At 37.1% G+C, this 27,984-nt stretch overlaps 1 protein-coding gene across 10 annotated transcripts in view; it reads left to right on the forward strand.

Moving 5' to 3' along the window:
* The first annotated feature begins 2,495 nt into the window (after positions 1–2,495).
* Positions 2,496–27,984, forward strand: part of LOC107090112 (guanine nucleotide exchange factor DBS-like) — a 43,488-nt gene continuing 17,999 nt past the window's right edge. For 4 of the 10 annotated variants that reach the window (XM_015383303.1, XM_015383306.1, XM_015383305.1 and 1 more), the window contains exons 1-4: positions 13,738–14,212; positions 21,103–21,186; positions 22,956–23,070; positions 26,314–26,404. In XM_015383303.1, the coding sequence (XP_015238789.1) occupies positions 13,900–14,212; positions 21,103–21,186; positions 22,956–23,070; positions 26,314–26,404 (603 nt within the window). In that variant the 5' untranslated portion in view covers positions 13,738–13,899. Of the gene's footprint in view, positions 3,044–8,955; positions 9,239–13,736; positions 14,213–21,102; positions 21,187–22,955; positions 23,071–25,718; positions 26,179–26,313; positions 26,405–27,984 lie in introns of those variants that run through there. The other 6 variants (XM_015383307.1, XM_015383309.1, XM_015383310.1 and 3 more) reach the window with 5 other exon arrangements.

The raw sequence follows: 27,984 nt of genomic DNA on the forward strand, positions 1-27,984 counted from the left end.
TAAGTCTCGGGCAATAAATAGTTACGCTCTACTCGTAATAAGATACCCTGGAGAAATAATAGGCTGGCCAAAAGATGAGGTACAGGCCATAGATGTTAAGAGATGAAAGCTCCTAAACATGCACGGAGGGTACAACCCGAAGCACCCTGAGACTGTACGCTAGCTGAAAGGATGAGGCTGAGGTCATGAGGGCCACTATCCAGGATGAAACATCCAAGATCCATAAGTACATCAAGAACAAGGCTCCAACAGACGACATGCTCAGTAAATGTCTCGGACAATGGGAACAGAAGATAAGGTGCTAGAGGTTCCATCATGGGAGGATAAGACCCTACACGGGATGTACCACCAAAACATAACTGAAGTGACAAATATCAGGAAATCCTACCAATGGCTAGACAAAGTCGGAATGAAGGACAGCACAGATGCACTCATCACGTCTGCACAGGAGCAGGCCTTAAACACCAGAGCAATAGAGACCTAGATCTAAAACACCAGACAAGACCCCAGGTGCAGACAGTGCAAAGAGGCCCCTGAGACAATCCAGCACATAACTGCAGGGTATAAGATGCTGGCAGGGAAAGCTTACATGGAGCGCCATAACCAAGTGGCTGGAATAATATACAGGAACATCTGTGCAGAGTATGGGCTGGAAACCCCTAGGTCAAAGTGGGAAACACTTTCAAAGATGGTAGAGAATGACCAAGCCAAGATCCTGTGGCGCTTCCAGATACAGACACACCGAATAGTAATGGCAAACCAACCAGACATTCTGGTGATGGATAAAAAACAGAGGAAAGCCATTGCGGTTGACATAGTCATACCAAGTGACTGTAACATCAGGAAAAAGGAACACGAGAAGCTAGAGAAATACCTGGGGCTCAGAGAACAGCTGGAGAAAACCTGGAAGGTCATCAGTGGTATCCATGGTCATTGGACATCTCGGCCCAGAAAAACGCAGTTCTAGGAACAGCAAAGATACTGCGCAGGACCCTCAAGCTCCCAGGCCTCTGTTAGAGTACCCAAGCTTGGAGGAAGAAAGGGGAGACCGCCCGGGGGGGGGTGAGGAAGAGTTTTTTTATAATATATATATACAGTGTTGTGCCTGAACGTGTTCATTGAACGAAAGTTCATGAACTCGTTCATATTTTGGGCGAACGTGAACTGAACGTACTGCATTATTGCCTGATGAACGTTATTGTGAACTCGTTCATTCTGGCGTCTGTGAACGNCAGAGAACAGCTGGAGAAAACCTGGAAGGTCATCAGTGGTATCCATGGTCATTGGACATCTCGGCCCAGAAAAACGCAGTTCTAGGAACAGCAAATATACTGCGCAGGACCCTCAAGCTCCCAGGCCTCTGTTAGAGTACCCAAGCTTGGAGGAAGAAAGGGGAGACCGCCCGGGGTGGGTGAGGAAGAGTTTTTTATAATATATATATATATATATATATATATATATATATATATATATATATAAGGTTTCATCATAGCACATCTCCCATGGAAGTTAAATGTTGCAGCCTTCTGACTGTGGAGGCATGCATCTGATTGATAGAAAGGGTTGGAGGTCCTTCAATCATGTTTTTAGGGTTTTTGGAGACATCTGTTTTCATCTACCAGGTATTTTTTTGCATGTAAAGATGTTGGCACACTACTTTTTTGTGTTTGTTTGTTTAATGGAAAAACTGATTTTCAGACTTAAAGTGCATAACTTCCAACTAAAGGCCTGGAGGGGGAGATTTAAGGTCTTACCCTTGGTAATACAGTAATAAGAATAAAGTAGAGTGCTACTGCGATTTGAAAATTGCAATTATTTTACAAATGCAATTAATTGCCATGCTCTAGTAGTAATCTACTATGACTTGAGAAATGATCTCGGTAGTTCAAAACAACCAATATTGGTAGAAATTGAGTGATCGTGTAACAACTATTAAAAAAAATACCTACCCATCCAAACTGCTTTGTAAGTATGGCAGGATTTAATCGTACCTATCAGGGTTCCTACGTTTGGCATACAGATTAATGAAAATGTCTAAACATTTGTTCCGATTTAACCTACTTTTGGCCCTCTACACAAACATTATAATAATCACCACTACTGACAGTCAGTGGATGAAATGTTTGTGATTTTGGGATTGGAGGATCCAGATGCCATTGAGACTCACAACTGCATAAAGAGTACTGTAAAAGTATTGTGGAAGTCTGTGTTCAGGCTGAGTCTTTTTTAGATACACTTCTGTGAATGATTTCCATTAATAGTGGCTTTATAATCCCAGATTGTTTTAATGAGAATAGCATTTCTGATCAACTGCTGACAATCAAGCACCAGAGTGGTCTCTAACATTACTGTGGTTTTTGGATCAGCTGTTATATTTTTCTCACTCACTGGGTGTCACTGTTGCATTAGCTATTTGTAAAAACCTGCAGTGCTTGTCATCACTTCCCCTCCCCCTAACTGTCTACTGGGGGTCTGCACAGGTTTGCACCATCATGCCTGCTGAGGCTGAAACATGCATGTGTGAATGAGGCCGTCTCCTGCAACCATTCCTCCCCGTCTTCGCTGCTGCCATCCTCTGCCTTACATCCCCCTGTGGATGACTCCTCGTCGTTCCCAGGGCTGTCACTGCAGCTTCAGCATCCATCCTCCCTCCATTTTAGCAGCATCTTCTCAGCATTCATCTTTCACAAGCATCTGGGCTACACCAGGCTTGTTCATACAGCATTTAATTTAACTATCAGAATTTGCAAATAAAAAAGACAGTTAGCAAGCTGCAATATCTTTTAATGACTCTACCCTGCTGGAACCACCTCCTCCATTCGGCTTGCCTGGGCTCGTCATTGAAGACAGTCGACTTCCCATCATCTTCATCATCATCTTATCTACAAAGCTGCCAAGCTGTCTCTTCTTCCTAGGAAGGTGTATTTTGGCTGGACAGCTGGTTTACCACTGTCCCTGTGGAAGATGCTCCTGTGGATGAAGACTGAGGAAATGGCTATTGGGGAGCTGCTGGAGAGACTAAGGAGCGTCACCCAAACCATAGGTGGGTAAAAGCGACAATCAAAGCCAGCTATTTGCTATTTTTTCTGAAGATATATATTCCATTATCTGTTTGCAGGCACTTGAATCTATTGCTGTTTCTAATGTTGCTCTCTCAAAATGGGTGTTTTCCAAACACTTTCGTTTCTCTCTTTTAAATCAATTTTATTCTGTTTTAGAAACAAGATTTAAATCACCATATTTGATCCAGTAACAGTGATTTGTCAAGAGTGGCTATTATTCATGTTAAACATTTTGACCTTAAGTTATTTCACCGAAAATATTCCTGACTTTTTGTTAAAAAACATTACAATCTTATACATCTGTTCAGTGACCTTAAATGCATAGAAATCCAGGCTGCAAAAAAGGTTGTGGAAGGTAATGAACTGTGAGCTGTATGCGACTCACCGACCTCTGTTACCCCGCCATGATTATTTCATTGGATTCTTCCAAACAATGATCTTTTGTAGATTTTTCTGTTAGTTTGATATGGCTTCATATTCCATCCATCCATGTTTTGCACACTGATGTTCCAGGTCACATACTTAAAGCCAGTAATCCACCAAAAAAGCCACACTCTTTTTATTATTAAAAAGAAAATAATCAAAAGATTTTTGCCTAAATAGTATCTCCATAACTATTTAGAAATCTGTGTAACCTTTTTTACATATCCAGCCTCACTGCATATGTTTCTTCTCCCCGCAACTATGGTCAATAACATGATTTTTTGAATTCTGTCTCCAATTTGCTCTGATCCATTTATAGAAATGTGCCTTAATCTACCCAGCAGGAGCACATCATCCTGTCTCACTAGCACAAATACACTTAAACACAAACAGTTTTAGCTCAATTTATTTGCTTGACTTTAACAACCAGGCACTTCATGCACTATTATTTTATCTGGTAGGGAAAAACTTTCAGCTATTTGCTACATTTATAAATAAAGCATTAGAAGCTCTTGGCTAGTTTCATCCCTTCCTTCCTAACATGAGAAATGGTTGAAAGCTTGACAGTAGTGAGTGGGTGGACTTGAGAAAGGAGGAAAAATATAGCAATTTATGTCCAGGGTAAAAGGAATGCAAAATGCAAAAACCTCTTGCTCTACAGTAAAAAGAAATTAAATCTATTATTTTTCCATTATGCAGATTTAATCATGGCATTAAATCAACATGAGTCATTAACAGTTACTAAAGAATATGTGACATGAATGTTGTGCAGCAGGAGGATGTGAGCAAATCAGCTTAGACAGGAGAGCTTGACTCTGACTGCAGAAGACAGAGGAAGAGAGAGTGATGAAGAGATTCATAGATAACGGTGTCAGATGGACGGTTTTGCATCCTCTAAAATATAAGATTGGAGAAGCAATTTATTGAGGCAAGCAGACAACCATATTAAATGTATGTGATTTCCCAGAGAAACTATACTGAGCAAGCAGTGGTCTGTTTCTGTTTATGGTTTCTGGCGGTGTGTTTTGTTAGATGAGCATGTAATCAATAACTGTAAACTCAAACAAAGAAGGCAATTATATTTCTTCCTGACCTGCTATAGACTGTGATTGCATTTTCTCTCTGAAATAGTAGCCGGGTAGAAATCACAAGTCAGACACACCCAGTTATTATTTAATCCATTTTATCTTAAAAGCTGAGGGCGGGCTTTATGTTTTAATCAAAATCTAGGTCATAACTAAAACTATATATTTTAGGGATTTAAATGAGTTATTTCCTGCACATTAGAAATGAATACAATAAAAGAGAACAGCAATGCACCTTATTGGATACATTTTTGTTATGTTATTGTGTTTATAGGTCTCATGCATACATATTTGAAAAAATAAATCTTTGTATCCTCTACTGCACATTTTTGAGTAAAGAGGGAACATACCTGTGAAGATTCTCAGTAATCCATGTCAAGACTGCTTCCAAAAAGTCACACCTTAAGCTGACTTAGATAAAACATCTATCCACCAATGTTATATAAGAGCCTCCCAGTTGAAAAAGAATGGCTGATTTGATATCAAAGGTATTAAATAAGAAGATTCTCTTATTTTCTATTTAACAGTTAATGACTGGTTGGTTTTCCTTTTTCCTTTGTTGCAAATTTGCCCTTACTGTGTATACTATTCTTATTTTTTTCTTATATCTTTTTTACTCTTGTATTTTTACTCCATTTACATTTCATGTTGCTGCTGTGACACCAATAAGGGAACAGTAAAGGTCATTTCTTTTCTAGTCCTAATGTGGATGAGTGTTTTGTTTTTTCTTTTACCGCTAGTGGCATCTGAGGAAACATCAGAACTTATACAAAATTACAGCCGGATTTTGTCCTAACAAACTCCTAACAAAATGTTCAAATGGCATGTAACTTTTTTTAACCTCAGACCAATTATTCTGCCTAGTAACTGCTGACTACACATACATTAATCAGAACTCTGGGGCTGATCTCTTGTCTCTATAAAGCTTTGACATGCCTACATATTTTTTTCTGATGCCTTTTTGAAAACTAAAATATAAAAGAGAAGAGCATCATCAAAATATCTGTTTTAGCCTTCCTCCTGCTGTGAGCATTATTTCATATTAGAAGCAGTCCTGCCACTGAGTGAGAGAAATATCAATATATAACAGCGTATCACTCATTTAAAGGAAAGTAGTAGATAGGAAATTACAAGTCTGCTTTTTCAGCTTTTAAATGTACAATTATAAATTAAAAGAAAAAGCCAAAAAACTCTATATGTGAAGCATTTAGGATAGCTGATATTTTTTATGATATCCAGATTCAGCATTTCCCATCCAACAAGAGGATGAAAGCTCAAAATTGGAAACCAAGTATCAAAAGTTTCAGAAAATATTAATTTTCATTTATTCAGCTTTCTTCTATGTTTCACCTGACTTCATGAACAGCAAAACAACTTATGAATATTTAATATCTTAATTTAAGTCTTCATCCTTCAGTAACAACTTCTACACTTAAGAGTTGTTACACCACCTGGTAGTGCTGATGCTGTGTTCAAAATCAGAAATAAGACCAGATTTCTAAGTTTCCAGCCTATTAGTCCCTCAGAAAAGTAAATAAAGTTGAAAAATGTCTGAATCCAGTAACCATCCAAATTCTCTGCATGTCTAGTTTTACACTCTAGCTGACCATTACTCTAACAAGAGGGATGATGCCTACAGTGGGCTGGAGAAATATCACTGTAATTATTTTTCACAGAAAGTGGACAGTTAATCTGCATGCCGTGTATTTAAAAGGGCACATTAAGTTGCATTTGTCATAGTAAAAAACTCCTGCAGGAATTTGTTAATTTTAGCTGCTTTGGGTGGTTTGATGCATAAAGTTTTGATTAACATATGTTATATGAGCTTGCTCTATTCGGCTTATTTTTGTGCATAGAAGTGGTTTGCTTATGCTTATAGATTGGGGAAGTGGGGAGAGGGGATTGTAAATGGGCTTTAAAAAGTGTTTCATACAGCCCAGGTGTCTCTGCGTTTAAAAGGAGCGGTTTGATCGGAAGTGCTGGTTTTGATTTTATTTTATTTTTTAGATTCTCCTCTGTCTGAACATAAAGGTCAATGTGGAAGTTTATCAATGTTGGAATGTTTTCAGGTAAATAATGTGAAGTTCTGTTTCCCTCTTCGGTTAGAAGTCACCTGAGCTGTGCGTTCATCCATTAAGGCAGAGCAGGTGTAGAGCCAGATGGATCCAGCACGCTGCTTTAGTTCCCAGCTTATCAGTCAGGGCCTAAAAGATAAGAGTTGTTGTGGCATGTGTGATATCAAATCATTTATTCTACATTTAATAGAATATATTTTGGATGCTTTATAAATGAATATTAATTTGCAACAAAAACAAAACTACGTGTCTGTTGTAAATTAGGTTTGATTTAAATGTTTACAAAAAGCAATTTGCACACAAAATGCTAAAATGAATTCAAATTTTGGAAACGGTGGAAGACGATCTCTGGCCAAAAAGTGTCCCTCTTTACACTTTCATAAGGGTGGCAACAGTAGTTGTAAATAACTGCACTTAAGTAGGGCATGACTAAAAAGTTGTCTGAGCAGAGATAACAACAGAACTCACTGGGGATATGACTGACATGAGATCACAAACCAGGGTTAGGAGTTGAGTGTAAACCAGAACAGATACTATTCAGTTAAACATAACTTTGGGTCATGACAGAAAATTCAGTTTTTATCCTATTAATTAGCTTAAATTGATTACCACCACCAAAATATTAGCTCCAGCCATCGTGTTAATATAATAACTACTTTAAACAGTATATTTAAAGTATGTCTTTCTTTCTATACATGAGGCTGTCATTAAAATGTAAAGATGCAGGCATTTATATTGGGGGAAAGAATTATGAGCTTCTTTATTGTCTGACATCAATGGTCCAATATCTTTTTTATGGGGATTAGTTTATATTTGTGAATAGGGGGAAACATCTACTTTAACAGGAGACGTCAAGAAAACATGGAAAATTGGCAATAGATGATACGGGGCACAGAAGATGGTAAAATTCACTTGCATATCTGTTTAAACAGTGCTGATGTGCGCCGTTGCCTCATCAGTATGTGAGAGGGCAGCAACTCTCCCATCTTTTCTCTCAGCCTGTAAACAGTGAGGGGTCTTTTACTTGCCAGCTTTAACTTCCCAGCGGAGCCAAACACTCACACAAAAACACCCTAAAACCTAACAGACACAGAAAGGGTCCTTTTCTCAAATCAAAAACCCCTGTCATTGCTCCTTGACTGTGTGCCCATAGACAACATATCAACAAAAAGATTTGTTCCTACACTATAAAGCTTTTAGATTGTTTGATAGAAGTTCATTATTTTGTAGATGATAGGTTTCAGCAGTTACAGTTCTTTAGATGATCCCGTTGTTCACCAGGCATTGGATGTGTGAAAGCGTTTACAGATTTAAAGGCAGATTAGTCGAGGAGTGGAGGAGTATAATTAGCCTGAGAAGCAGAAGGGGATTTGCCTTCGACCGGCTGCCCTCTGCTTCTGTTGCATTAAAACTTCCTTCCCTCTTGTCTTACTTGCTGCTACGGCTCTGAACTTTCAGTAGTTGCTCATACTTGGAGGTATGAGTGTCAGGGTGTGTGTGTGTTTGTGTTCCCATTCTCACCTTCAGAATAAACCGTTTTGGTTTCAGAGGTTGTGCATGCAGTGACTCAGCTCTTTCTAATTCTGCCGGCGCTGTTTTATCAAGTCCCCAATGTGGCACTGCAGAGGATACTGGACTGGTGTTGTGCCCAGTGCAGAGATGTCCTCACTCAGTGCATGTAAGACCTTTTCGCTGTGATCCTGTTTCATTTGGAGCAAAAGATGGTTTCCGTCCATGTCTGGATTTGAGGAGAGTGTTTTAGCAGCGAGAGGTCTCCTTGCATGCCAGTTTTTGTTTGTGTAAAAACCAGCGGCCTCCTGTCATGTCACTGCCTGAGTTTCTACGGGAGGGCGGAGAGGCGTCCTACAGGATCATGAACCGCCTCAGTCATCTGATCCAGAACTTTGACATCTCAGGACTGGGTTCCTCTTTCCAATTCAGCCCTGCCAGTCGAAAGAACTCCTGGACAGATTGGGATGGTAAGACAGACAGAAGGAAATCCTGTCTTACTTGTGTGTTTGTGTTAAAATCCTATTTTTCTGCAACTGCATCTCTGCAGTGCTGCAGATTTGTAGAGAAAGCATGGTTGCAGGCACTTTGTGAGTGTGTTGTGCATAATATATTAATCTGGCCAGAGCTGTGCAAGGCAACATGCCCGGAGCCCCACAAAGTGTTTCCTGTGGGCTTCCCTTGTTTCCAACTGAGCTGTTTTTTTTGTGTCTTTGTGCGTATCACATTTTGTGTGTGGAAGAGAGCATGACTGTGCTGCTTAAATAGCCTCCTCATTTTTTTAGCTCGCAGATCTCTGCAGCTGCGCTGACTTTTTCCATAGGAGAAAAAAGGATTTCTCAGCAAATGCAGTCCTTGCAGCATGCAGCACTTTACTAGGACTGGTGCATTGGAAACGGAGCTACCGGTTAGAAATGCTGGGGTTTCAGTTTGGCTTGGTGTTGGATTGTTTTCACATTGAGACGCTGGTTTTAATGTTTCATAAAGGATTTTTAGTTCACAGTGAGAAAAAGGATGGTAACAAAAACAAGGAAAAGCTCTTCTGAATCCGATAGAGGGATGCAAATGGTGCCACTTAAGTCAAGTGAGTGAAGTGAAATCTGTTCCTCTGTAGACGTTTTCATCATTATCATGTGTTTTTCTTAAAGGTTGCTGCAATTATTAAGTGAAGATTAGTATATTCTTTTAACTCCCAAATCTTTGTTTATAATTTTTTCACAAAAGTAATTTTTTTTGTGCTTGTGCTGTTTCTGGGTGAATGAACATTGCATGTGTTTTAAGCTATGATTTTAGCATATGGATTTTACAAGCATCTCTATTTGCTTTTGAGTATAAACTGGACACGATATGCCCTTCTTAACTACAGCGCTAATGCCGAAAACACCTTGGTTTCCTCTGAAGGTTTTCTTTTCTTTCCAAGTCTGGCAAAGTCATTATCCTTAAAGGGCGCATAAGAGGAGTTTAAATAGTAAATAATTCTTTTTTTGTGTAATTATGTTGGGTTTTTCACCCTTATATTCTGAACAATCTGATTATCAAGGATTTCTAACAGATTTTTTTTATTTTTATCAGGAAAAAAAAAACAAGTTTTGATTTATTGTTGTCCACACACAAGCTCAAACATCAGAATCAAAAAGAGCTTTAGTGCCAAGTAGAGTTTTACACGTATAAGGAATTTGCTTTGTTGATAAGGTGCTAAACATGGAAAAACATACAACTGACATAAATACATTTAAAAACATATTGAATACAGATTGAATACAAACAACCCGCATAACAATTTGAAATAAATAGAGAAAAATATTTCTTGCAAGTTTTGCAGAGAATGATGACTGTAGCAGAAATTAAATATATGTATAATTTTAACTAAAATTAAATTATATAGTATTCACAAGTGCAGACATATGTTGTCTGCACTTTAGTCAGGTGCAGTCACCCCTGCTGGCCTCAGAGTCCTGAAAGTATGCATTTCCTGAAGAAAATTAAGATTCCAGCTAAACACCCTTTCTGCAGCCTGCCCTTATCTCTCTTGGTGGCAGCAGCATATGAGGATGAGGATGATGGAGGAGGTAAGCAGTTATGGATTAGATTAGAAGAACATCATCGCTGTCCTTGGACTTAGACTGAAGCTCTCCAGCTGTCATAGGAAGTATATTTTCTGTTGAACCTTCTTAGTGTGGGAGGTGATGTTTAGCTTCCATGTAAAGTCCTGCCCAAGAAGCAGAAGGAATCCATGGTGGTTACTGGACAGTAGCACAGGATGATGGTGGAGCATAGGGCTGAGCTCTGTTTTTCATTGCATGCACCATATCACCAGATGATCAATCCCCCACCTGTACGAAGAGTTTTCCTCCTCAACCAGAGCAGTGACTTCAGGAACTTGACAGATTGGTGAATGGAGGTGCAGCTGTTGTTGTATAAAGAAAAGAAGAACAGAAAGGAAAGAACAAAGAGGGAATCAGACATATTTTCCTAGCTTCACATGCTTCCTGTCGGACGTATAGCTAGAGTCATTGGGAATATTTTCACACTGCTAGGGCTAAATTGTTACTCTCCATGTGTTTATTTTCAAATAGAGTGAAATGATTCGGAATTGGGTAATCCCTTCTAATTTTTCCCACCCACTTTATAAAATTCAAAAGTTCCACTGACTATAAAATATTGGTTGATGCTACCTATGCAGTGCTCAACAGGTGGTGCAGTTTTTCTAGGTTTGAAAGGCTCATCTCAACTGATTAAGTATTATTCTTGTCTTTTGGACCATATAGCTCAATCTTTCTTTCATCTGATCATAAAATTATCTTTAGAGTGGATTTGGCTTGTTTATTTAGGAAGATTCAAATAAGGTGTGGGTGTTACAGCAGATGCTTTTTTGTTGATGGATGATAACATTATTTCAGCATAAAAAGGGAAAACAATTTTCCACCATGTGCCATTTTAAATGGCTTAAGTGTTGCCAAATCTTGGTTTGTTCTTCAGAAAACTAAAAACGATCTATTTATTTACGAAGACGATAGAAGCTATTGGCTCTTCCAACCAGATGGTGGTCAAACTGTTCAAATGCATGTCAAAAGTAGCTTAATAGTAGCCATCAAATGGCTTCCTGACTAACAAAATCAACCTTCTGACCCAAACATTGCTGAAAATCCATAGACAATATATATAAGACATTTTGGTAAAATTAAAATTTCAAAATGTATGAGCTTGGGTGACATGCTTTGGAACATCAAACCCAATTTTAATAGAAATGGCCTTGTATTTCTGTGAGCCTGTGTGAGTTAGACAAAAAAAACCTTGTAATGTGCATCGCTTCAAGCTCAAATATCCTCAAGCTTCAGTATAACCTGAGAAAAGATTTAAATAGAATAAATTATAAAAAAGGTAAACAGTTTTAGATTTATGTATTTCATTGAACATCATTTGCTGACTTGAACTGTAAACTGCCTATACTATTATACCTTAAATGCACATCAAACTGGTTTAAAAACTCAGATTAGACATTCAGATTGAGTAAGAAAAAAATCTGTTGAGGTTGAATGGGCACGTTTTGATCAGGCTGCTCCTTTGTTTATTTTTCAACTGCAAACACAGTGCAGTCACATGTTGATATATGACACATGCATTATTGTCCTTCTGATCACTCTGTAAATATTAGCTTCTTCACCCTCTCCAGTTGTACGTTTTCTATGATTGTGCGATTTTGAAAAGAAGCTTCTATAAGCACAGAATGTTGGTGTACAGAATGATAGATGGTTGATGGAAATATGACTTAAATATGACTTAATTCCCTGCTGTGCTATGCATACTTTATCTGCATTAATTATAGGCTCACCTCAGCATACCAAAAGCTTAAAATAACTGGCAAGGCACTGGAGTTGGATTTTTTTAACTTTACTTGATGTGCTGTTGATAATTTGAAGACCAATTAATGGTTTTCAGGATTTTATTAAACACACATTAAGATAGTTAAGCACCATGAAAAAAGAAAAAGTGAAAAGAAAAATATACAAAATTTAAACCATGAAGTTATAAAATACTGACAGTAGTATATGGAGTGCAAGGCAAAATGTATTTGTGTAACCTTTTCTGTATTCAAAGGATTAACCTAAAAAAAAATAATGACAAAGATCAAATGTTCCCCATAGAGACAATGCTTGTTAAGCATTCTCTTCTATGTCGTTTTTTTTAAATAACTGTTATTGTTTGATTTGATCAGATGATCAGTAGCAGTCAGTTCATGCATCTGATGCATCCTCTTCAGATGAACTACCCTATTACTATCCAACCTAAGTAGTAGGTCAGAATAATCTTTGGATCAAGCATGTTTCTCTTCTCTACCACAACAAAAGCACCTGAACACAATGGGCTGATAATTTCCCCTTTACAAGTGGTAAGGATCATCTTTACCAGACCACATAAAGGCAGCATAACATACCAGTCAGAAACCACTGGCTGCATCCATGCAGTTTGTTGCCATGCCCCACATTGAGTTTGGGGGCGTGGCCAACTGCAACTTTTAAATAAAAGTGACAGAGCCCTACAACTGCTTATTTTGAAAGGAGATGAAAGCAAGTAACACCCATTAAGTGAAATCTTATTATATTACAATGATTTTGTACCAGAACTGCAATGGACATGTTTTATTTTTCATTTTATTTTTTTATAGCATATAGACATAGCCTTTTTTTTAAGGGGTCCCCTCTTAAATGTCAAACCTTCCCTGTTTATGCAGTACCCGGGTCTCCTGTTTTTTTAAAATGCATCAGAAACATTTTTTTACAACCATCTTTGTGACACTGATAACCTCCGGTTTTTAATTGGTCACAGAGCGAACAAACGTTAAACAATCTGCCCAGCCAACATCACCTTACAAAAAAAAAAGCCATGCAAATTCAAGCTTACATAACAAACTCCCACACTAAAAATATAACTTCCTTTAACATTTTAGCAACAGGTTTCTGAAGAAGATGGTAATGCGACTGAAAGACAAACCAGTATCCATTACAATCTATCTTTTCTGGCCTTTGTTGAAATTAAATCTTAATTGCCACATTCGGTTGAGACACTGTCTTTCTTTGAAAAGTCTCCCCAGAATTGGCTTGTTCAGTGAATTTGTAAGAATGGGGTCTTTTGAGTTGACTAAAGCAGAATAGAAGCATTCAACTGACAGGCAGTGTATAGTTAAAGGGGTTGCAGGCACTTTTTGAAAAGACTGGGCAGAATGGGAGCTTTGTACTTTTGGTACTCATGTCCTGAGATAAGCCATGCAGCTATACCAGGTTTGGCTGGCCTAGGTAAATGAGCACTGAGAGCCACATTATTTAAAACATGTTTAGCACATGATACCTGGAAAATTTGAATCTTTTTCTGAAGCATCAGGAGTGTATGTTAGAGATCAGACTCAGTCGGTTTATCAGCAGCCTGAATGCATTGTTCTTTAATGAGTAGATGAAAGTACTTGGGTTGTCAGGGAGGGCTCAGCAGAGCACTACACAGTAGCTTTTGTATACAGGGAAGGTAACCTGAGGTTAAAAAAGGAAGTCCTTTTAGTGACTGATGTCTGCAGGCTGTGGAGCACCTGCATAGGCTGCATGCAGGGTTTGGGGAAAGGTGGAGTCAGCGTGGAAGAGAAGCTGTTCATGTGATACTACTGCACAACTTCATGGAGCAAGTGCTGTAGATGAGCAATGAAGCCGGGAGTAGACAGGGACAAAACATAGATGGGAGGAGAGCAGATGGCAAATAATGGAGGAGGATGGGAACCCTAGGTTAGATTCTGGTTTTAGCATAAAGATGGCAGAGCGAATGATTGTTGATTCAGAGGAATGCCTGGACAAGCAAGTCTTTGATTTGACTTTGAGTTCAACATGGGAAAAGTTTCTGCCTACGAGTCAGAAGCAAGATTTAGTGGAAAACTGGGAGCCTGAAAAAAGTAATAAAGAAGAGACTGATAATCTGACTAAGGAGATGAAGGAGTATGGAGGTCATCATGTTCGCATTTCTCTGGAGGAGGTGGAGAGTTTCCACAAATTTTCTTGTCGTTGCCACTGGCTCTGTGGTAGGTGTACAGATGATCACATTTTTATGGCATCAAAGATTTTTTTTTTTTTTTTACTTTAAAACATTGAAACACATTTTGCCATGATAAGTTTGTCTTTACATGATAATAGACAAGAATATAAAGACATCATTTATTTTGGTTTATGTTTATAGGCTTCCTGTTGTACTGGATTAGCAATATTAACGTTTTTGTTGATATTTAGACACAAAAAACAAAACTATATACAGTTGAGCTGTTGAATTGGCTTTTACATCTTATGCATTTTGTGTGGTTACCATTGCTAGCATTACAACAAAACCTGTGTTTGGTTTTTAGAACATGTGAACCCTCCCCCTCAAGTATAAAAGTCAACAAGGTTTGTTAGAAAGCTTTTCTGTACTCTTTCTGTTGTGCCTTCCTGTTTTCTCTTGGAAGTCTATGGCTGATTCGCCTTCAGCCTTACTGATACCATTTCAGGACAGAAACTTCTGATTTGTGTCAAAACCAGGAATACAACCTTTAAAAAAAATAAAAATACACGTTATCCAAATTAATGAACAGCTGATGCTCTCCGTTATAAGACCACAAGCATTTGAAGGTGTGTATATTTGCATGTGATTACACAGGGAAAAAAGTTTTTTTGCTTAACTCTGTGAGCTGGGCTGTGCCAATATGTTCTGTCATGCAAAGGATTATGGGAAACTGTATAGCTCCTAAGAGCCAGATAAGAACTACATGAGGTCCCTAAAGGAACTATTGATAGGAAGCATCTTCTTTCCTCTTCATCCCTCACTGATACTGAAAATAGCTAACATTAAGTCCTCTTAAGTTTTTGACGTTGAAGTTTTTACATAGAAGTGTTGAACCTCTTGATCTTACTTGGACTGAATTTGAATATCCATCCAGCATGGTAGCAATTAAAATCCCCAAGTCCATTTCGTAATGCATCTCTATGGTATTCATGTAACATTTCCAAGTCAAGTCAAATAAATCCTCCTTTCACTCCCAGCTATAGTATAGATGATAAAATATAGAATTGAATAATCTTAATGCACTCTATTTTTTTATCCTGTTCTATGTGGCATGCTTTTTATTTTTCCCACCATTAATTCAATAGTTAGATAAGAACAATTGTAAGTAGCACAGCCATCTGCTCTTTTACAAGCACTGTTTTGATGAGTTGGATTTATTCTTAGGTGGATTTATTCTGAGGCTGCACAGTGCAGTAGTTGATTCCCGCGGACTTTCTGCATGGAGTTTGCATGTTCTCCCTGTGCATGTGTGGGTTCTCTCCGGGTACTCCGGCGTCCTCCCACAGTCCAAAAGCATAACTATTAGGTTCATCCGCTTTTCTAAATTCTCTTTAAGGTCTGGGTGTGTGCATGATTGTTTTTTCCTGTTTGTCTCTAAGTTTTCCTGTGATGAACGGGTGACCTGTCCAGGGTGTACCCCGCCTCTTGCCCATTGACCCCGGCAGGGAAAGCCTGACGGAAAATGGATTTATTCTGGTGATTTTTGCTCCTAAATTGATAATCAGTCAGAATGATCGATAAACATCTTGGAGCTGGTGTGGATTTGACATTTTGCTCTGTCTCTCCGACCCAATTGTCTAACCCTTAAATTGTTTGACAATTTTTTTAGATAAGCACTGTCCGTTATCAACATTACCTTATAAACTACCTATATGAGACATAATCTGGTTTAATTAATAAAGAAAACTATTTTATATTTTACAACAGAAAGCAAGAAAACATTTAACTTATATTAACAACTTTATCTCTGTTCTTCTCCATTTTTTTCATAGTTTTTTTCTTTTCTTTTCATCTCCAACACAGAGAACAAGTATCCAGCCATGCCTTCTGGTCCTGTTTAATCTGTGTCAGTAGTGGCGGGCGGTCCAGGTGTTGTCATTGTGACCTACTAACGTTTGACCCGTCACCCATAAACCTGAGGTCCAAGCAGACACTAATCCTAAACCCTGAGCCTTATTAAGAACATTAACGCCTGAACCGGCAGCTGAGCTGTGTGTTTATGTGTGCAAGTGTGCGTCAGGGGGTGTGTATGTTCAAGATGTGTGTTAAGGCATTTTTTGTGGCACTAGTCACTGAAAGTCAACTATTCTAATATGGTGTTTTGGTTTGATAATTACCCGATAACACCATGGTTTGCCAAATTAACACCTGTCTAGATCATCCAATAATACTGATTTATAATTGCTTTAAAATTAGGGCTTTTTTTGTTTTCTTAAAGATGGCTGATTCTTTTTTATCAGAACTCTAAATATGTAGGAAAACAATATTGTTTTTTCCTTCCTTTGGAATATAAAGATATATTTGCCAGCAAGTTTCTAGCAGTGCATTAATATAACTGTTGGTATCAGAAAACGTCCAACAAACTTTTCAGCTAAAACCTTCATCCTATGGTTGTCTTTTGTGATAGTAAAAGAAATAAAATAAAAAATCTCACATTTCTATGATCCAGGTAGATCCTCTTCGTCCTCAGTTGTGCTCTCCTCTGCTGTCTACATGATAATGTCCATTATCCAGAAATGGCAAAAATATAGAACACTGGGGAAAATTCCCCCATAATTTTCCCTAAAGTGCCTCAAAATTTATCATCATTTTATAGAAAGCCGAGGAACATCTTAACCACTGCAGGCCTTATTTGCATTTTACATTTTCATGATTCAACAGAAAGACAGAGCCTGAGCATAAAAGGGCATCATTTGAAGAGCCCAATGAGTGAAATCAATCTCTAATCAAAAATGAAGACAAATAACCTTCTCAGAGTCATGATCATTTACTAAAATGAACGCCCTATTGACAGCCAACACACTAGAAGAAGTATGATTGTTTGGAGCAGTTTGTGGCCTTAAATACAAAATAAAACACTTATGCATGAAGTCCTCCATTTCCTGGTAGTAATCTGAAATGATTGATGGCAGTTGTTGCCCTACTATCTGTATTTGGGAGCAATTACTGTTTCTTGGGCCAAGTTAAATGTTTTTTTTATATTTATAAATATATATATATATATATATATATATATATATATATATATATATATATATATATATATATATATATATATGTATTTTTTTATAACAAAAGTAGTTTTATCTAAATAATTCAAGTATGACAAAATAAAATTCCAAAACACTATTGATATTTCCAGCATATATCCATCATTTAAATGCTTCTGGTGGGCATGACAGCAACACAAGTTCTTTCAGATGATCTACAGTATTTCTGTTACTTGCAGTTAAGATTTCTGGATGTTCAAAATGGTCCATTTTTTTATTGATTCTTCATTTTTTGGGACGTCTCCATCCGATACTGGCTCTTGTTTCACAGAAACGTCCCTCGGGGCTTTTCCAATTGAGTAGGCAGTGTGGATATTTACACATGTTGATGATGAAAATGGCAACAAAGAAAGAGCTGATGCTGAAACTGGACATTAGCGAGGGGATTTTTTCCGAAACAGAATCGTCTCTTTCCAGCTTGATCAAGGGGCTGGTTTTGATGTGATATGCGTGGGAGTTTCTGGGGGTAGGGTGTGGCTGGCTGAGTAAGTGATACCTGGCCAGAGAGAGAAAACTGATGGAGGTCTCTTTGTGAACTGCAGTTTATGTGAAGCATGAGAGAGACTGCAAGGGCTGCAGCTTTGTCCAAAAGCACCCAAGGCCATGGTGACCTTAATTTATGGTAGCAACATTTCTTTACAAAGTCACAATCGTCACAGAGATAGACAGGGAGCTGTTTTAATTTATACTTGCCTGTACTGGTGGAGGAGGTAGGAACTAAGCTTACAAGGATGCAGACACAACTATAGTATCAGAGAGCAGCTTCAGATTGACCTAGAATAGAAACCATGAACAAACTACTGGGGGTTTTGTAATTAAAAATGCAAATATTGTATTCCTAGAGGAGCCTATGTTGAAAAGCACAAAACAATCACAATGACTGTGTTTTAGTAATGCTTGCTTAGCCACTAACAGGCTAATGAAGAATTAGATTTCGATTTGATTTAGAAACTTAAGTACTATTCCTGCAGATCAAGGGAGTGAATCACACCCTAGCCTCTGATAATTTAACTTTTTCCTCTCGGTTTTAAAGTTCCCAACTTAGTTTTGTTTTTATGAACAAGTTGTCACAAATGCAGGTGTGTATTTACTTCATGCTGAGTTAAGATTAGTGTGACCTAGGTGTCAACTTGAGTGATCTCCGGCTGTCATTTAAGATGTAAAACCATCTGTTTCAGAGGCTGCACTGGATAAAACCTCTGAGATGCTGCAGTGTTGCTCTGGGTCAGTTGGTTTCTTGGTCAAATCTTATTCCTATTTCGTAACATGTGCTGCTATATTTTCCCAACTTACTTTTATCTTGTATCAGTAAACAAACTTCTTTGCACCTGTTGGCTTAGCTTATTTTTTTGTTCTACAGTTTTTGGTGAATATTTTATATATTCTACGGTATTTCGGTTTTATCTCCAATAAAGTAACCCGATTGTTGTCCGTCGCTCAAACTAAATGACCTATGAGCGGCCTCTTATTAATGGCCAATAGACACATTCTCTATTGCAGATTGTGGAAACTCACTGTAAATTATTAATAGAACAGCTCTCAAGGTTGCATAAAAACCAATAGGAGTTAATCATAAAACAGCTCATTTTTTATAATCAAGTAAAAAAGAAACAAACAAAATAGCCCAGGGTGATATTTGCTCTGATTTCATTATCAAAATAGATCAGCAGTTTTCTACCTTTTTAACCCTTTATAGGGAAAATTAGCCCTTACAAATGAAGTCCATGTGTTATTGAGGTCTAGAAGCACAATATTTATATTCAGCCATTCAGCAAAGATACTGCTATATGGCAGTAGGGTACCTGTCATTTTGGCAATTGACCAATTAGATGAGCCTTTGGATGCTATCTTAAATTAAGCTAAAAAAAAGAAAAATAAAATAAGTCAAGTTAAAAAGTTAAAAAGCAAATTTTTAAGGTTAATAAGCTAAGTTAAGTAAAAGTGATTGTATCAGTATTAATGTTCTGAGGTTATGTTGTAACAAAAAAGTGTGGTTCTTTTACTCTTGAGTGTTTTTTATGAATTTTCTTATAGAAGTATTTTTGTAAAAAAAAAAAATCACAGTGGGGCAAGTGTGTATTTTTTGTTATTATATTGACCTTGATTTTTGCCATCTAGATATACATCATTTTTAAATGTTACATAATAGATAAGGTAATGTCCCCTAATAACACCCATTATTATTTTCAAAGCTGAGTGCCCTATAAAAGGTTTTCATATGGGATCCTGTTTGCACTCTTATTGGTTGGAGTCTGACTGATGTCACTTTTATGGGAACCCCAAGCCTTTAAAGTATCTTTAAACTTGATGCTTTATATTTTGTTTTAACTAACCTTTTATTACTAAGGTTCATGTAAAGAAAAGGCCTTATCTCTGATTCTTCAAAATGTATATTTAAATAATAATGGTCCAAATTCTTTATTTGATGGTTAGGACATTAATGTTTTTTTTATTTGTTTTTTTTTTGTTTTAAACCACGGCTTTACCGTTTCCATCAGGGCATTATAAGGGAAGAATCAGAACAATAATGTTCAAAAACAGAATCTTATCTGTACATAGTTCTCTGTTCAGACTGGTTCAGGAAGGGTTTTTATTTCTCATATTTGTTTCACAGTACCCCCCAACATTCCTGTAACTGTTTTGTTATGAGCAACTTCCTGTTTTGCTTGACATTTAGTTTTTTCTTCCTTTATATACTCTTGGGAAAATGTATAAAAAATGTCAATGTGTCACTATTTCAATCTATTTGGAATAATGACACAATCTATTTGTTCTTTGCTCTGCTCCTAAATTCCGCAGAAACCTTTGATTTTCTCATATCTGTGAAAAATACAGCACAACCTCACCTGAGGAGAATCATTTAAATGGCTGCAGAACACAAAGCAGTGAGACAGAAGACCGCCTCATGAATGTATCATGAGTTTCTAACTTAAAACATTCACTGGTTTTCATTGGTGATTTGCTTTTCAGGAAAACATTAGCAGAAATGTTGGATGATCACTGTGAGGGTGTTTTTTATGGAGTGAAGTGGTTTGGACCCATCCGAATTTTATCTGCCCTCTGCTGAGGCCAAGATCAAAGCACAGATTTGTTATCTTAATCTAACTAACACTAATCTCCCTAATCTCATTAATGCATGCAACATGGTGTGGCCTGAATTTTGCCTTCACTGTAAATAACAACAGGCCTGTACAGAGGAAATCAGTTCATGTGACTTCCTCGTGTGAAAGAAATGTAAAAGCATCGCTACAATACACAATGTAATTTGGTGAAATGATATCGGTTTAAGAGAAAACACAGTCGATGACATTGATTTGATGACTTTAGCACAACTCCACATTTTGAGCAATTATATAACGACAGTGGAAAGAACCTCGAATTAAAGGCGTGAGTGGCCAGGTATCCTGAAAGGCTTTGGGGCAATAAGAACAGAAAAGCTGGAGGGATAAGTTTGATTTCTATGAAGGCAAAATAATTCATAGTGTTAAAAAGCATTTATAGCTTCATCAGTAGATCTGTACAAGAAAAGAAAAAGCAGTAATAACAGAAGCATGGATATAGGAAACATTTTATTTGTAGGAACTTTTATATGTAGAAGAAAATCAAATAGACTTAAGGGGAAATCTTAACCACCAATTGTACGTTTTATGCCAATGACTCAATTTCCTGCATATAAGTATGATTACATGCAATCTATCTAATTATTAAAATAAATGTGCATGTTCAGAATGTACATTTTGTTATCATCATCAGTTGAGAGCAAATTTAGCCTATTTTTATGTTTTTTTTGGTTGACTGAATATTTATATTTGCACCTTTTTTCCAGATGAGATCATGCAGCTGGACACCAACCCCCCTCGGGCTGCTGACATCACGCCGGATCTCAGAAAGCAGTTTGCCTTCCTTACAGGTGATTGTTTTACGTTGTTAGCTGCCCTCTGTGCTTACCTGTATGCTTTTGTTTTTCTTGTCAGTTACCGTTGTCACCTCTACTTATATGTCTTCAGTCATCATTTGTGTTTTAACTGGTCCAATCTTTAATTTGCATAATTCACTTGGACTTTTTCCCCCTTTGGATGGTTCATATTTGGCATTCAAATTAGATTTCTGTCCTTTTTACATGTAGCTCCAAATATCTGCTCTGTTACTTCTTTACTGGATCCAAATGTCACAAAATGATTATATATTTTTAGTTCTAATCCAGTAACTACTGGGTTAAAATAAAAATAATTCTCTCTCCTTATGACCTTGTGAGCACAGATGGTGGAAACATTTTGATAAATCTAAGCAGACGTTGAAACCATGACCATGCACTTTCTGTTGCCTGGGTGACAAGCAAAGAAAAAGCAGGCAGATTGATATTCCAGTCACATGTGCTGACAGAGCAGCTGCTGCTTGGAGGCAGGTTGTCTGTGTTTGTGCGTAAGAGGTGAGATTTTTTGAGGTCAACAACAACCAACGTCTCTGTTTAAATCTTTTTTATTTGTTTTCATTTTTACACATTAAGTCATTTGCTCCTGCTGATATCTAAAACAGTTTTTAATAATGTTTACAGTTGTGCCAATCAGGTGTTGTCCTGAATGTCTGTAAGGGGAAACTCTAATAACCCCTTTGCAGCCAGCTGGCATGCAGTGCACAGCCATATTTTTTTTGAAAGGCAAGAATTTTTAGTGTTAATATAATTAATTGCTTTGACATCGCATTAACAGGATTTACACTGTTAAAATGACATGACCATAGAGTGTTTTTTTTCCCCTTTAAAATCAGTGAATGTTTTTACATACCTCCTCTTCACTTTGTCCTTTCATTCTTCTCTTCCTTTTAAAATCATTTTTAATTGTTTTTTTTTTTCTCTTTGTTGTGGTACCTGTGGCCTTTATTTGAAAGGCAAACAGGAAATGGTATGAATGGAGGGGAAAATCAAGCAGCATAGGTCTTGCGTCAGGGAAAAAAGGGCCATGACAATGGCTGAACGCACAGCAAAAAGACATATGACATCTGATGATCAATACAGTAACATCATTGGCATACACATAGGGCCTGATCTTCAGAAGGTCTACATGTCTTAAAAAATGTAAAAACTTGTTTGAACAGATTTTCAAATAAGGTGCAAAGTCGTTTTCATTTGCAATTCAGGAAACTCCATGTGCAAAGTTTTTTTTTCTGTGTTTGCCTTCATCAATATAGAGATCAAACTCTAATGACTAAACAGCGCACGTTCATTGATAGGAGAACTGCGGCTGCAGTTTTTACAACTGTTTTAGTACTTCTGAAAGAATATTCATTTTTTACCTTTGACTTAATTTATTATTTTGTTTTTAGCTTTTGTTCTTAGCACTTACCTCTGAAAACTATCCTATAGTATTTTTGAATAGAATTGAACTGAATTAATCATTATTACCTCGAAAAACCACATGGCTAGGAACCTCATCTTTCTTTTACAAACACTCTCAAAGTGCTTGTATGAACACAATCTTCTCATTTTAATGGGTGGAACCAAACCAGTTTTGCAAAGTAATCTTTGTAGATCATCCACAACACGCCCACTTATTGGACATACTAAAAAAAATAATCCTGCTGCAATTCCTATTTGGAATCGTTATGGATTAGGCCTGAAGTGTTTTTACAAAATTGACTTGAAATTGGCAAGGACATTTCTGATACTTTTCTTTCTTCCAGGGGGTAGAGGAGATAATGGAAGTCCCATCATCGTCTTTCCAGAGTTTCCAGCATTTGGGGAGATCACGGACAGAGAGTTCCACAACGTCCTGACCTATCTAACAAGTGTTCCCAGGTAAGATTCATCACTGACTGGCTGTTACAGACAGTGGAGAACATTAACAGCTGTCTTCTTCACTTCCTCTATCACTACTCATCTTCCACTGTCTTCTACTGCTGCATCTTTAGGCTTATTGGATAAATCAATTTTGCATGGACATGCTAGCATTAATAGCAACTTGAAAGCAAAACAAAAAAATAATCTGATGAAGACTAAATAAGATTTTTTTTTTTTTTTTAGCATAGCAACTGTATAAAGCATTCATAGGTGACAGTGGATCACAGTATAGCTTCTCAGCAGTTAAAAGAAAGCAACAACCATTGTTTTAATAATAATGGTTCCTGTAAGATTTAAAAAGATGTATGCTCTGTGCTTTCCGGATCCAGCTTGTTAAGGGGGGGCAAAAATAGAAACTGTGTTCTGGTTGAATCTGAATTATTCATACAGACGCTGAGCAGACCTGTTTCTGGCATAGATGGATGCTTGTTGAACTCGTATGAACATTTTGCCTGCTTTGAATTTATATGTTTTTACTAGAAAATAAATCTAGAATAAAAAAGGTTCTTTAAATTAGTTTTTTTGTCACTTTGTCACAGAGTTAAGTATAAACCTTCCCTTTCATTTTAGTAAAGATACATTTTTCTCATTTTGTTACAAGCTGCCTTAAACTGAAAATCAACTTACTGTTTGTCTTGGTAACACAGGTTTCCCAGTTATCAGCAGGTTTGTCAAAATAAATAAACATTTTTTTATAAATTCTTATAATGTATTTAGAGATATGGCTAAAGGGCGCCCCCAGCAGGACAAATCTATTTCTACAGATGCCCTCCATCTACCTCTACTAATTGTATGCTTCTCTCATGTGGTCTATTTGAATAGAAACATTTTCTTAATATTTATGGTAGATATACATAATATGCATAAAATGGCTTTTTCTATTGCCCAATACAAATTCTAATGTTATTTTTACATACAGAGTTTTTGGAAACATTGAAAGCAGACTAACTTAACAATTAATTGATTCAATTTATATTATTTTCATTTTATCATGTAATATAGATTGTAAATATTCATTATTTACCATCATTTAATGGAAGAATATACAGTTTTATACAACCTCTGAAGTTGGAGGCCTGGGAAAATTTCTTCAACGCTTTGCTCTTTTGGTAAATCCTTTTACGGTTCAACACTGGGTCATTTAGATCAATTTGAATTAAACTACCTTATATTGGAGAGTATTTAAAGATAGATCCATCACAAAAATACTTCGCTGCTTTAATTTTTGTCCTCTAAAATAACTTAATTTACCCTTTTTATTCATTGCACTTTTTGTTTTATTTTGTATTTTAAAATAGTGAGCCAATTCGAACATTAGATTTCCAAACCGCCCTTGTTCTCTAAGGAAATTCTGCAGCTGGTGTGCATCAGTATGTCCTGATATTTTTGAGCTCTTATTACAATTCTATAAAACTTTCCCCAAAACTTATCCCCAAAGCTTGTCTAAGAAATTAGAAAAAGGGATATAAGTGAGATGTCATTTATAGTATAAACATACTTTACATTATACTATATACATAACTTTTTTAAAATAAATAAAGAAATTTCCTTTGCCCAGTACCCTCCATTTTGTGGGATGTTGTCAGGCAAAACCAGATATACAGTCCCCCCCCCCACTGAGTTCTTAGTCTTCTCTTAGTGCAGGCCTGTCCAAGGTTGGTCCTCTAGCACTGCTATTTTACAGGATTTAGAGGTTTTCCTGCTTCCATATGGCTGATTTCTATTGGTTGCTGATTAACAGGCTTTTGCTGAACTACAATTACCTGAACCAGCTGTGCTGAAGCTGAGAAACATCAGTGTTTCTCAGCTTATTGGGATTTGATTAGAATATGGATAGAGAGGGGATGTCTGAAGGCAGATTGAAATTATCTGAACTAACTCATCTGATTGTTGCAATGTGAGGAGCAGGGGGTCTACTTTAAGCTCCTCACCATATATCCATCCACCCCACAGACCAAGCTCTCCTCATATTCCCCAGGAATTAGCAACCACAGGCCCCCATCCTCTGCTTCCTCTCAGCTTACATAGCACTGTATCCTGACGTTCCTTGGTGCTGGTGGTTGACCCGTATAAAGAGCACTGACCGAGTCCTACAATTAGAGACTCCAGTCACTGGAACTTGTAAATTATCTGGGTCTGGATCTTTTAGTCCACCTTTGCCCTTTGATCTCCCCCACATCTCCCCAGAGACATAAATTTGCTGTGTTCAACCCTACCAGGAAGGAACCAACACCAGAGGAGGGTCATCTTCAAACATATCACTGAAAAATGAAATAAGCACATATTCTCCCTCCATAAATAACCGCCTCAATGAAATAGTGCTGGTGTCACCACTGTTTGTTTTGGGTGCATCTCTTAATAATTATTGATTTAAAGTAAAGACTCTCCATCATTACTGAGACCTCAACATGATTTGTTCTCTTTCATGAGTTCCTCTTTCCTAATTGGCCTCTACAGTAATGTGTTTACTTGCAACTCTATGATTGGCTTAAATCGTGTATCTTCTGGTCTCTGATTGGACAGTTCAATTATGAATACAGACAGAATATAGTCTCATATCTTATATGGTCTGTAGCAGTATGCTCCAGGAACTACTAGACGGTGGGCGGTGATCTCATTACCTCTTGCAGATGGAAGGTGTTTTTTTGGAGCTCTTTCAACCTGCCTGACTAGTGTATGCCTACAGAAGGATGAATTTAAACAAATGAGGCTGAAGGACAATCCTACATTACAGCTGATGGCCATGCTAGGAGTCTTTTGATTGTGCATCGACCTGAAACATGCTTCAAGTTCTGTCTCTGGATTTCACACGCCGATGTCTGGGTGGATGTGTTCCCCACTTCTGAGACCGTGGGCAGCTGCAGAAGGGAAGGGAGGGAGGCATGGGGAAACAAGGGATTGCTTAAGGCTGGTGGCCAAGAAATCTGCAGAAGCTGCAGAGCATCTCTCTTTGTGGACAGCACCAGCTGTCTAAGAAGATAAGGAGCTGCTTAACAAAGCATTTGGATTCTCTTTTGTGCCACGCAGGGCACAATGTTTTTTTTTTTTTTACTTGATTTAGCATCTGTAAGCTGTTTGAAAAATACTTTTAATTCGAACTTATCTTTCCCACCTAGATGCTTTAACCATGGACCTTCTATCTTGAAATACTGGATAATTTCTTTGTTTTTAAAATAGATTTTCTCATGTTTTTTGTTGCAGCTTGTCTTCAACAGATGTGGGTTTTATCTTGGTCATCGATCGTAGGCAGGACCGATGGGCGGCTGTCAAGGGGACACTACTTCGTATTGCAGTAAGTTTTTTTCTTCATGTCTGTGGGTCTCATTTACATTCTAAATAAAAAGGTTTAGGAAACAAAGAGCTTAAAAAGTTATTCAACTGTCTGTTAGGGATATAGGTCTCAACAATGAGACTGTTCACTCCCAGGAGTGGAAGATATCTGTTATGTCATGGAGAGTTAGAGGAGAATGATCACATTCTGTAGTAGTTTCTCCCCTAATATCACTTCCACCCTAGAGGCTCAGTTAGAGTGAAATCACATCCTTCAATGTTCTTCAATCACAATGTGTTTCCATAGCTGTAGGAAACAAAAGAAACCACTGATTTATTTAGATCAGTCATTACATCCTGCTACAAATATATTTTTTATGGTACTCTTTTCAGAGAAATACAGCAACTCTATTGAGTTTTGGAAAATATATATATATATTTTTTGTCTTAATAAGTCTGAAAAAAAATAGACCATAAAAATGCATACTATGCTTGTGCAGCATATTTTTACTGTAGAGATAAAAACAGACGCTGGATGTCTCCAAAAAAAAAATCTCACAAGGTTTATTCTAGCAATGATGATATACCTTGTCCTCACTGATATTTAATTAGGGAAATGTGTGAAAAGCTTGTCCAAGTTTCTTTTTGGTATAAAAAAGAGCTGTTGAACAGCAAAATCGTTAAAACTTTGATTTGAAAAAACTTTGTTTATGAACAAAGAAGTATTTGTGACTCCCCAAAGATATTTACAACTAAAGTACTAAAAAGAAAACAGATTAAAACTATATATAGACGATACCAAGTAAATACACGCTATCGGTTGATATGATAAAGATACTGTTTCTATATTTAAGATTAATATATCATGAAACTTTTATTGTTTTTGTCATTTTGACTTTATTCATGTATTATTTATGCAGTTCAACAATGGATCAATGAAACATTAACAAAACAATACACAATCTTAAGACAATAAAACAAAACTGGCACACCATAACAAACATTGCTTATTTGGCTGCGCTGCTGAGCCATGTGACAGTGCGTACAGGAAAGAAAAGTATCAATATTTTTACACCAGTATTGTTTAATATCAATAATTGGTATCGATGTTATCCATACTAGGATCGATCCACCCAATTCTGATTAAAACATTTTGCATTTTAATATGGAGGAAATAGCTTCAGGTCAGTCCTCCATACTGAATCACACAATTAATTAAAAACTCAAGTAACTAACATGACATTTTGGTTAAATTTACTTCATGATGTTATTGCTAAACAGATTCTGTTTTTAAAAACCCAGACATTTTTTGTGATTCTTTTTTGATTAAATGTTTACAAAGCCATTAATCATTTACAACCTGAAAAATAGGTTATTCTTTGTTCTACTGCAAAGTGATTTAAAACATTTGTGCATTCCGGAGCCTGTGTGCTTTATCCACCTCCAAAAAGCCATTTCTGTGGCTTATCTTCCACCTTCCAGCCCTGAGAAGGACAAATACTGGGTTAATTTATTTATCCAGCTAAGTAAAGTTTTCCCAAGAGGTTTAAATGAACAATATATTTATCATTACTTCTGCTTAGCCGAGCCATGCATTTAGGT

Source organism: Cyprinodon variegatus, unplaced genomic scaffold, assembly GCF_000732505.1.
Source record: "Cyprinodon variegatus isolate N-32 unplaced genomic scaffold, C_variegatus-1.0 Scaffold281, whole genome shotgun sequence".
Classification (NCBI taxonomy): domain Eukaryota; kingdom Metazoa; phylum Chordata; class Actinopteri; order Cyprinodontiformes; family Cyprinodontidae; genus Cyprinodon; species Cyprinodon variegatus.